The sequence below is a fragment of the Limulus polyphemus genome, unplaced genomic scaffold (genome assembly GCF_000517525.1).
Source record: "Limulus polyphemus unplaced genomic scaffold, Limulus_polyphemus-2.1.2 Scaffold3009, whole genome shotgun sequence".
In the NCBI taxonomy this organism is placed as follows: domain Eukaryota; kingdom Metazoa; phylum Arthropoda; class Merostomata; order Xiphosura; family Limulidae; genus Limulus; species Limulus polyphemus.
Window position 1 is genome coordinate 27,618 of NW_013668619.1, and position 10,814 is coordinate 38,431.

The 10,814-nt window shown below is 33.6% G+C and overlaps 1 protein-coding gene across 1 annotated transcript in view; it reads right to left on the reverse strand.

Moving 5' to 3' along the window:
• Positions 1–10,814, reverse strand: part of LOC106468440 (probable chitinase 10) — a 35,101-nt gene that overhangs the window by 7,573 nt on the left and 16,714 nt on the right. Inside the window, exons 2-6 of the mRNA XM_022396777.1 lie at positions 10,346–10,394; positions 9,328–9,528; positions 3,623–3,713; positions 2,586–2,754; positions 214–338 (exon numbers count right to left, since the gene is read on the reverse strand). Of these exons, the coding sequence (XP_022252485.1) occupies positions 214–338; positions 2,586–2,754; positions 3,623–3,713; positions 9,328–9,528; positions 10,346–10,394 (635 nt within the window). The remainder of the gene's footprint in view (positions 1–213; positions 339–2,585; positions 2,755–3,622; positions 3,714–9,327; positions 9,529–10,345; positions 10,395–10,814) is intronic.

The window sequence follows — 10,814 nt, forward strand, 5'->3', positions numbered from 1 at the left end:
GATACACCCACCTTTCACCCATCTCCATACAACATACGTTTGATACACCCACCATCCACCTCTTTCCTCACCTTATAGTTGTGATACACCCACCTTTCACCCATCTCCATACAACATACGTTTGATACACCCACCATCCACCTCTTTCCTCACCTTACGTCTGATGAAAATTGAGTGTTTAAAAAGATGGACACATCAGATGATACTAGTTACCTTGATATTTCTGGAACGTCGTATCCATTATCAATGTAATCCTTCCCAGCAGGCACTGCGACTGAAAGTATCAGTCTCTCCTTTCCGCGCGAATTGCTCTCTTCGTCAAAAGCTTCTCGTAGTTCCTAGAATAACCACAACAAAATGTTCTAAAGCCAATTCAATGTATACAAACCTCACAAAAACAAGCGGAGGGGAATATACCTTTTTATTATATTTAGTATAAATAAATCAGTTATACAGGATGTGGGCGGGGGAAAAGGCGATGTTATAAACTTGAGCAGGTTTACATTATATCTAACACCAATAATGTCGTATTCCTGTCACTTATTCTCTTGGCTGTCTCTCTCTCTCTCTTTTTTTCTGTTTTATCCAACTGCAGAAAATTGTGTCTCATCAATCATGAATACAGAATCAAAAACTCAACAAGACAACGTTAAAATATACACAATACTTTAAAAAAAGATTTTTAAATGGAAATAGGCCATACTAACAACTACTACATATTTTTATGGGTCACAGACCCACCATCATTAGGAAGAAAAAAGCAGTAAAGACCCCAATTGTACTGTATATGTATATCACTAACTTTCTGTATAATAAATAAAACTACAAACAATCAATTAACGTTACTGGTGCTGCCACCTATTTATCTTTCGGCGTTAACTTAACATATGACAAACAATAATCTTTCTCACGGTGTTAAACAAGGAACACAATCTTTCTCGCGGTGTTAAACAAGGAACACAATCTTTCTCGCGGTGTTAAACATGGAACACAATCTTTCTCGCGGTGTTAAACATGTAACACAATCTTTCAATTTTATTACTCATCAGGATCTCTACAAGCCTACCATCAAATTGAAATTATTTTAGGCAGGATTAAATTAATCTACGAGACTTTGGACGTGGTCAAATACATCAATCGAAAGGGTTTAACCTCCTGAGTCCAAAACTGTAATTAGACCTCAAATCGGTCAAGAGATGACGGAACTATGAGCTAAAAGTTTGTACTAAAAAAAAACAAAAAAAACTCGGCTATTCTATGAGTCACTTAGCCGAGGTTAAAATATCCGAGGAGTTACAGTTACACAGAAGACTGACGGCTAGATGGCGCCACAAACTAAAATCAAGAAAAAATGGATATACATTATTTGAATCATTCACTAGTTCAGAACTCTGGAGAGGTTTTCGCGAAGACCAGATGTTGTCAGTTTCCTGTGGACGATGTGTCAATATTCTAAGTTGGACAGGGCACTCTATGAAGCGCCACCCTCCATATCCTGAATCATAACTACTGATATATAAAAGGAACTATTAAACAAATGTCATCAACGTTAAAGAAGGTAGGATATATTCAACTTGCGTTACCTTTCTAACAATCATTAATCCGTATAACTAAAAATTGTAAAAGGAAATTTTTGGCGTTTTTTGCGACCCCTAATTTCTACGTTTAAATCATTGGTCACATCTTCGAAGTGTATTCCTTTTGTCTACATTATAATTTCGTTAGATGTTTTCACCCACTGGATCTTGGAAGTTTTATACTGCAACATTTACGACGCACGTCTATCTAAATGTTTTGTTTTTATGATGACGTATTTATGACCATTTTTTCTGAACAATTCCCTCAAATATCTACGGGGTTTTGAGTCCGGTTTACTTCACCATACAGTAACCTATATTAAGTTAGGTATGTGATTAATGTTATGACGCTTAGTCAGCTGTGCTGATAAGCCTCGAATAGGCAGAACTGCAGTCCAAGCAGAGAGTACAGCCAATAAAAGAATGCATTAGACCTTTACGTCACAGGTTCTCTTTTCAATTTCACCTTTGGTGAAAAATAAAATAAAACTTTTAACATATATATATAGAGTGGGTTCGGATCCCTTTCACACCAAACATGCTCGCCCTTTCAGCGTGGGGGCGTTATAATGTGACGGTCAATCCCACTATTCGTTGGTAAAAGAGTAGCCCAAGAGTTGGCGGTGGGTGGTGATGACTAGCTGCCTTCCCTCTAGTCTTACACTGCTAAATTAGGGACGACTAGCGCAGATAGTCCTCGTGTAGCTTTGCGCGAAATTAAAAAACAAACAAACAAAACAAAAACAAACATATATATAGATATATAGTTCTTTCAAATATTTGTTTTAAAATTAAATCTCAAATTAGATGTTTAACAAAAATATAGATTATATATTATAATTTGAAATGTTCTTCTGATTTGTCAGTGAGAAGTCCCCAGTGGTTGCTTGTCTTGATTGTGCACAAACCTAGCACTAACTACGAAATAAAGCAAGTTGAAAGTAAAGAAAACACACACTCTGTCATTTTTTTTTTATTTCCTAGTTTCAAGAATAATATGACACGAACCTTAATTAAAAGAGCGTAACCCTTGCGATCATCATAGCTGCTGCCGTCTCTCGAACCAGGATACTCCCAGTCCAAGTCCAGGCCATTAAACCTATTTTGTCTCAAGTAGCGTATGGTACTTTGTATAAACTTTTCACGCGTTGAAGAGTCTGCTACCAGCTTAGAAAACCTGGAATCACAACCGTCAAATTTCCGAAATTCAAGTTTTTAAACTACAATAAAACATATATCAGAATGATTAGAAAACCTGGAATCACAAACCTCAAATTTATCAATTTCAGGTTTTAATGCATTCCAAAAATCAGAACTTTTAAATAAAACAAACAAACAAAAGATTTGAGGCTACACCACGTTTTTTTTTTTTATTTTTTTTATTAAGTGCTCACCGTGGATATCGAAATCCGATTCTTAGCGTCATAAGCCCTAAGACTTGGGAAGTAAATATTAATAAAATTTGGAGAAGCAATATATATTAAGATAAAAATAATGATTTTGTCCATCAACCAACAAGTTTCCAAGATTAAAATGTTTAAGAAAGAAGCTTTTCTTTGGAAATGAAAAGTATTTCTTCGAAAAGTTATTAGATTTAAATCGATAACAACCTAAACATTGCATAAGAGACATGAAAAATCGGCTGATACTTACCATTTATTCAGATGTATATATAAAAAACAATTAGATGGATAATACCTTTTAGATATCCTTCATTCCAGCTCCCGAGTGGTTAAACGGTAAATCTAAAAGCCGGGTTTCGATACCCACTGTTTAGCTTTAGGCTTAACAATAAACAAAATCCAGCCTCCAATAGCAATCAGGGCCTTAAAATATAGATATTGTCTTCTTAAACCAATGATCGACTTAATTATATTTAGTTGTAAAAAATATAAAAACAACTGATTGGCTAATACCTTTTCGATCCATCATTCAACCTCCAATAGCAATCAGGGCCTTAAAATATAGATATTGTCTTCTAAACCAATGATCGACTTAATTATAGTTAGTTGTAAGAAATATAAAAACAACTGATTGGCTAATACCTTTTTGATCCTTCATTCCAACCTCCAATAGCAATCATTGTTTTTAGGTCTTGATTATACCTTTTCAGACCCACGAATTTTCTGTAATTACCTAAATTACAAAAGTAAAATATTGTAATTCGTCTTTATGTATGACATTTACATTAGTAAACTGTCTATCATGACTAAATCTAGTGTTTATTTAAGATTTAAAAATATTTATATATATATATTTTATAGCTGTCGAAATCTAATTACGTTTCTTCTTGGACAATTGGTTATCTATGTTCTGCCCACCGCACGTATCGAAGCCCGATTTTTAGCGTTATTGTAATAGTGTTCGAGTAAATACTGTACGGAGTAAACTAAAACTATTACGAAATATTTGCATGAATTAAATGCACGAAACGCTTCGTATTCACATTTTAACAAAGAAATGTACGTGTCTCGGTCAGCGCCGTATAGGGCCTTGCCTGTCCAATTTAGATTTTCTTTCTCCTCCCGTTTAAGATTCCCAAGTGATATCAAAAATTTATGACAAATATAAACCAAAGACGAAAAATAAATACAATTAAAACTAAACATAATAATAATAAGTAGATCAGACGTAAAAAAATTTCTATAGCCTTAATAATAATAACGAGAAAGTTATCGTGTAATAGTTTTATAATAATACGCTGCCTCAAATGATTTATTAATTAATGTACAGTGACATCTAGTGGTAATGAATAGGAGATAATTTACTTCGGTTATTTTTTCCCCAAGATCTACCACCTCCCCTAAATAAGTGGGTGCACCCCCCAATAGCGTGCAAGCTGCAGTCCCTGTATTTCCAACACGTGACTTTTTTTTATTTATTTGTAATTCAATGTTTTCCGTGGGTATTTAGGAGACAAAAAATGGGCGAAGTTCTGAAAACCAATTAAAAGAAATATAACAATTTACTTATATATATATATATACACACTCATATTTGCATAAAGTATTACACAACACGTACTGGATAAACAATTTTAGTTAAAATTAATTTGAATCTAAAGACTAAGGTGGGATAACGCCATCATTCCAAACTCTGAATATAGGGTTTAGAACTTGCTGAACTTTTGTTCTCGTTGTTAACAGCAAACCAATTTTTTGTGCGTTACATAACCAGAATAGTCCAGTCGACTAAAATTTCACCAATTTCCGATCGCTACTTAAACTCGCAAGTCGATCGTACCGAGTTCGAGACGCTGAATTATGATAGTTACACGTTACATAAACAAATTAGGCCGAAAATAGCATTCAAACACATATGTCATAACTATCAAAGGCGCCATCTAATAGTGATAAGGAGAACTGAGCATGTTCGTAGTGATTTAGACAATATTTTCATTTGTCCAGTGGCTAACGAATACCTAACAGTGGTTATAACTTGAAAGACAAAAACGTAGACAACCAATTATTGAACGTTTCTAAATTTTTCTGGTGTTTTAATGCTCCATTTTAAATCTTAGGCTACTCGTCTTATACATTTGATATATCAATATAAAAACCTCGCACCTTTGTTCATTAAAAAACAAAGTCTTACTAATTCCTAAAAGCAATATCTAATTGTAACAAAATGCACGTTTTTATTAATTCTATTTCATAACTGTTTTTCCGGAATAATTACTTACCATTTAATAAAAGTACCTTTCTTAATAAAAAGCGGTGATTTTTGTTTATTTCCAATAAAAGAGTAACCCGAATAATCCAATTGTTATATTTGCAGTGAGATAGAGGGCGCTAAAATATTCTTATTAGCGTAAGTGTACAATCACATAAAGTATTGTTATAAACTATATTTTCATGTTTATAATTTAGTTATTTTGCAAAAGGCACTGCAAGTCGTGATGATGAAGTAATAATTGAGAAACTTCAACTAATATGTAGACATGCATATATAATTTATGAAGCAGTTAGTTAGTTCAGTGAAGTATTTAGTGAGTGATTAATATTAATTATCGTTTGTTTTCAGTTGCTCGGTTGTGAAATTTTACGAGCATTTGTAAGTTAGGTATTGGTACAATTACATTAGCGAGGAATTTTCGCTGAAACATTGTAGACTTAGGCCTACAACCTGCGTTAAAGTGAACGTAGCCAGTATAAACGTTATAGATGAAATTAACTTATTATGTGGACTGGACTTGGCATTAATTTACCAGATAATCCAAAAAAAAAACCCATCCATTGATAAAAACACGTCACAATTGTATGAATATTTAATTAGTTTAAAATGTGATCACATTTTTCTACCAATAAAACGTGTTTTTTTTAAATGCAACTTGAAAATCAAGCACTGTTCTTTACAGTTAAGTATGATTTGGCAAAATAAAATAAAAGTATAAAACAACTATCACAAGACTGATTAGACGATTTTACAAATACCTTAGTCTTTAAAAAAATATTAGTGTAATTTTTTAAAGTGAGAATAATTAAGATATGTGAAGGTTTTACAGTTTCGCAAAAATAGAGCAAACAATTTCAAATAAAATTCTAAAAAAGAAGAAATGATAGCACTAAAATTCGACTTCGATCTTTGCGATAGGCATAGCATAAATAACCAACTGTGTAGCTATTTCATAATATGTCTTACATACGATATAGTGGCTACCGTGATTCATGAATTATTCTATTTCGTACAACTAAAAAGTTAGTTGTAGCTTGATTAATTCGGCAACCTTAGTTACTGTTTTATACAATATATAAAATCAAATTAAAACATTTTTTTTGCACTCGACAGATTTCATAGTTTATGCGATTAAACACCCGAGTCGCTGTTGGAATTCATGTCGTTTGATCCCATGATGTATCTAGGGGCATGATCGATTCATTGTCATGAACAATTTGACCAGGTGGCATTTTTGCAAGGTAATAAAGTGACTCGAAACGGTGTTTTGGACTTCTTACGACTATTCTCGACGAGAAGGTTGTGACGTCATCAAGATGGTAGAGCAAGTGTACCAATGCATATTACGTTCCGCAAACAACACCCCCAGTTTCTGGATGGTTCTTAGCAAAGTAGTGATAAGGATAACATTTTATTGTAAGTAACTACAATAATTATTATGAGATCAACACTGTTGTCAGCAACAACGACAATAAAACATCTTCGAACAACAACAACAAAATCAATTTACGCCATATTGGAAACGCAACTTTCTATTCCAGTTCACCTATTGGAAAAGAAGTTCTGGAAAGGTGAATTGAGCATACTTGAACAAAAACTTTACATTTGAATTTTTAAAACTGGATCTTGTTCATTTTTTATTCAAAATAATACCAAACGTCTATAGTAAAATATTTAGAAGAAGGTATCAACGAAAAGATAACCCAGGAAACAGAAAATAGTCCTAACAATAGTAGAGAGCTGGAAAGGCTATTGCCGACGTGTTGTGAATTATGAACGCTACACTTCAAGTGTTAATGAGAATAATGTTAACAGTGGAACGGGTTTCTAATCGCTGTAAATCAAAACTAGTTTAAAAATATGTATATCAAATTATAATTTATGTATGTTTATTTATCAAAGGCCAAACTGACAAAAATTTTTCTCGCCTCTAGGCACCACACAAAGGCCGTGAGAATGTGTTAGTGGTACTGAAAGCCTGCCCGACGTTGATCTGTCAGCCGGGATGCAAATTAAAGTTCTAGGGTAGGATTTCGTTTGGATTTTAATTAAGTGCAAATATTAGGATTATACTCATAAATACAACAAAAAAATAAACCAAGAAAGTTAAATTAACATTCAACTTAAACCTATATGAGAGTTGGAAAGAAAGAAGAAAACTGAACGCCAGTTACATGAATTAATTAACTGTATTCTCAAACAAACTTACGTATAGGCCTAGCTAGAAAAGGGCCTAGCGGAGACAAACAGATATTCCGAAAAATGTCAGCCACAAGTACTAAATATTGCTCTATTATTCTTATTGTTATTCAACTTTTACATCCTGTTTCGATTATTATTACAATTATGAAAATTTTTAGATAATTTTCAAAAGATTAGAAAGCTTTCGTCACAGGTAACAATAATATAGGTCTCTGGAATGATAACAAATATATATCAAAATGTTTTCTGCTCAAAAATGACAGGAAACCAAAACTATTCCGTATAAAACTGACAACATAAATTAATACATTAATATAAAATTTCCTTCCCCAGGAACATGTTACATATTGCTCCTGAATCCACTATATATAACTGAGCAAACATGCTACGTGTTGGTGCCTTTGGATAAAAGATTAAAACATACGATAAGACCATGTGATTGTATACAAACCTGTTCTTCTTCTGACGAAAAGTCTTCCTCTTCCTTACAGATAATTGGTATCTTCAGTCTGTTTTAACAAAGGCTTTTTCGTAATAATTTCCAAGCATAGATTTGCGCTAATTTTTAACTTATTTTTCACAGGCGTTGATAGGGTGCGTATGCATTTCCGTGTCTTCGATCATGGAAGTCATCTCGGCTTTCCTATTCGGATCCTACTTAGCTTGACGTCATAATGATGTGGATGATGTTGTGTCACGCACATAACGCCATGCCTGATCTGGTCCTGTGAACTCCCGCCTTGACAGGCTTTTACACAGCAGAAAAATTGCCGACATTTACGAACTATTTACGCCTATGTTAGCGATTAAATCAATAAAAATGGGAACGGACAATCAAAAGAGGAAGTATTATAGGAGAAAAAAGTGGAATTGGACTCGTGTAACTCACGAAATTAAGAGAAATCGAGCGTTAACGACTGACAATTGGCTTTAATATATATTGATGATGGTATATATTCCACATATAGGCACGTGTTAAGTTAGTACACAACTGTATATAACATTATTTTAATACGTAATCAATAAGAAAATACGATTGATATTCCAAAATATCACAGGATTTTATGTTTGCTTTAATTTTTAAATTAAGGCCAAGTAAACAAAATACATCTTTAGCGTCCCCGCCCGCTGCATTTTTTTTTTTTTTGAATTAGCGTTTTTTGATCATACAAAGAAGACTTCTGGATAAAAAATTAGATGAATATAGTTGATTCATTTTGCCATTTTTCTTTAGTTATCATAAATTCTGTATCATTTTGATGAAAAAATGAAACAAAGACGACTTCTGTTTGACGTGGACCCTTTGAAAACAAGTTTGTTTGTTTTGAATTTCGCGCAAAGCTACACGAGGGCTATCTGCGCTAGCCGTCCTTAATTTAGCAGTGTAAAACTAGAGGGAAGGCAGCTAGTCATCACCACCCACCGCCAACTCTTGGGGCTACTCTTTTACCAACGAATAGTGGGATTGACCGTCACATTATAACGCCCCCCACGGATGAAAGGGCGAGCATGTTTGGTGTGACGGGGATTCGAACCCGCGACCCTCAGATTGCGAGTCGAGCTCCCTAACCACCTGGCCATGCCGGGCCCTTGAAAAGAAGCAATAGTCGTGAAAAAAAAGGGCTCAAACTTTTTTTCAAAGAGGTCATTAAAAAGAAAAATGACCTCCTCTTTTCGTTTTTCGAAAATTCCGCACGCTAAACATGTTTATTTTTTTCTTTACTTGGCCTAAAGATGTGCGTTTTTTGAAATGCCGAAGAAAACAGGTTAACACGGCAAAACAAAAAGATGCAATATTATTGAAATAAGCTTGAAGTATAAAAACGTACACAAATATATGTAAATTAAATCAAAGTGCAGTAATATTCCTTACCTTGTTCAATATCATTGTACGAATCAAAAGGCTTCAATTCATAATCCTTGCCAAAGCCAGCGAAAGCATAGATCAAATGGGTACATAAGTATGGGTTGATGTTGTCTGGCGTGAATTTGGCCAGTCCAGGCCTATAAACTGCCCAGTTAGCGTAGTAACATACCAGTTTCAGGTTCGAAGAGTCTTTTATCGTCGCTGCGTCTAAATTATTACAGAATCTATTATAATACTCAGTTTTCGTCTGCCTTGAAAATGCACGCGCACCTTACTATCTAAATGCGCGCATACTTCATTTCAACGGCGGACAAAAGGCGGATGTAAATATACTTTAGTAGACATTTTGTACGACAATATTTTAAAAGCTTATCAAAGTTTTTAAAAAGGTCTAAAGTTAGGTCGTAGAATAACATAATACGTTTATTTATTGACAGTATTAACTACGGTAAAGTTTAGTCCTAATTAAACTAAAGAAACAACGTACACAAGTTACTGTATTAATTTATGTTTATCTAATATAGGCCGTACCTAATAAAGATTCAACTAATATTAGGCCTAAGACAAGTGGACTTACAGATTTCGGTGTCTGCGATTATAATTCTTTTGTATTATTGTAGAAATCCTGTATTTAAAGAAGTACTGTTGTAGCAAAGATACTAATTTGATCGCAAATGTTGTGCGAGTCTCTGCTAGTAACAACATAATTTTTACTCACTCGGAGCGCTTCAGTCGATTTTTTAGATGAAAGCTACCGTAATCGGCCAATGAGTTTCGAGTAAAACTTTACCGTTAAAACTTGTGTATTTGAGAATGATCGCACCAGTGATCAAAAGGTTGTACCTGTTTTAAAAAAATATTTTTCCTTACGGCAAAAGCTTAAACTTGTAATAAAATAAAACTTATAATAAGTAAGTGAACTTAAAACGAAACTATTAATTATATAGATAGTTAAAAAAGGTACAGAAACATGGAGAGTGAGAAAAAATGTAAAATAATTATTAGGCACATATAGCATACTTACAGGCTTGTGACGTCAGCTCTACCAAAAGAAATAAAGGAATCCACCACATCTATATTGAAAACGAAGAGATATATGAAGTATTACTGTCTGATGTTTAAAGGTTGTTCAATTTACAGGGAAAAAAGAGAAAAAAAAATCACCAAAGGTTTGTGAAACCAGCGATTTAAGTTTATCATTCTGTGTTTTTTAATGTCCAAAGGTCGTAATGAGTTTGAACATCTCCAAATTTAACTAAATAACAATAGGCTTAGCATCAAATACAGAAAGAAGTGTTAAATTCAATAACATATAACCCTCTTTATCTTTTTCAAACAGGTTTGTTCTTTCTAGCATATCGTAATATGTGAATATTCTCTCTTTTTATTTCTTTAACTTACATTTTAAAGTCTTAAATATAGGCATATCCTCCAACAAGGAAAACAGCCAGTTCTATTCGTACTTGATCAACTGAACTATAGTATAATAATGG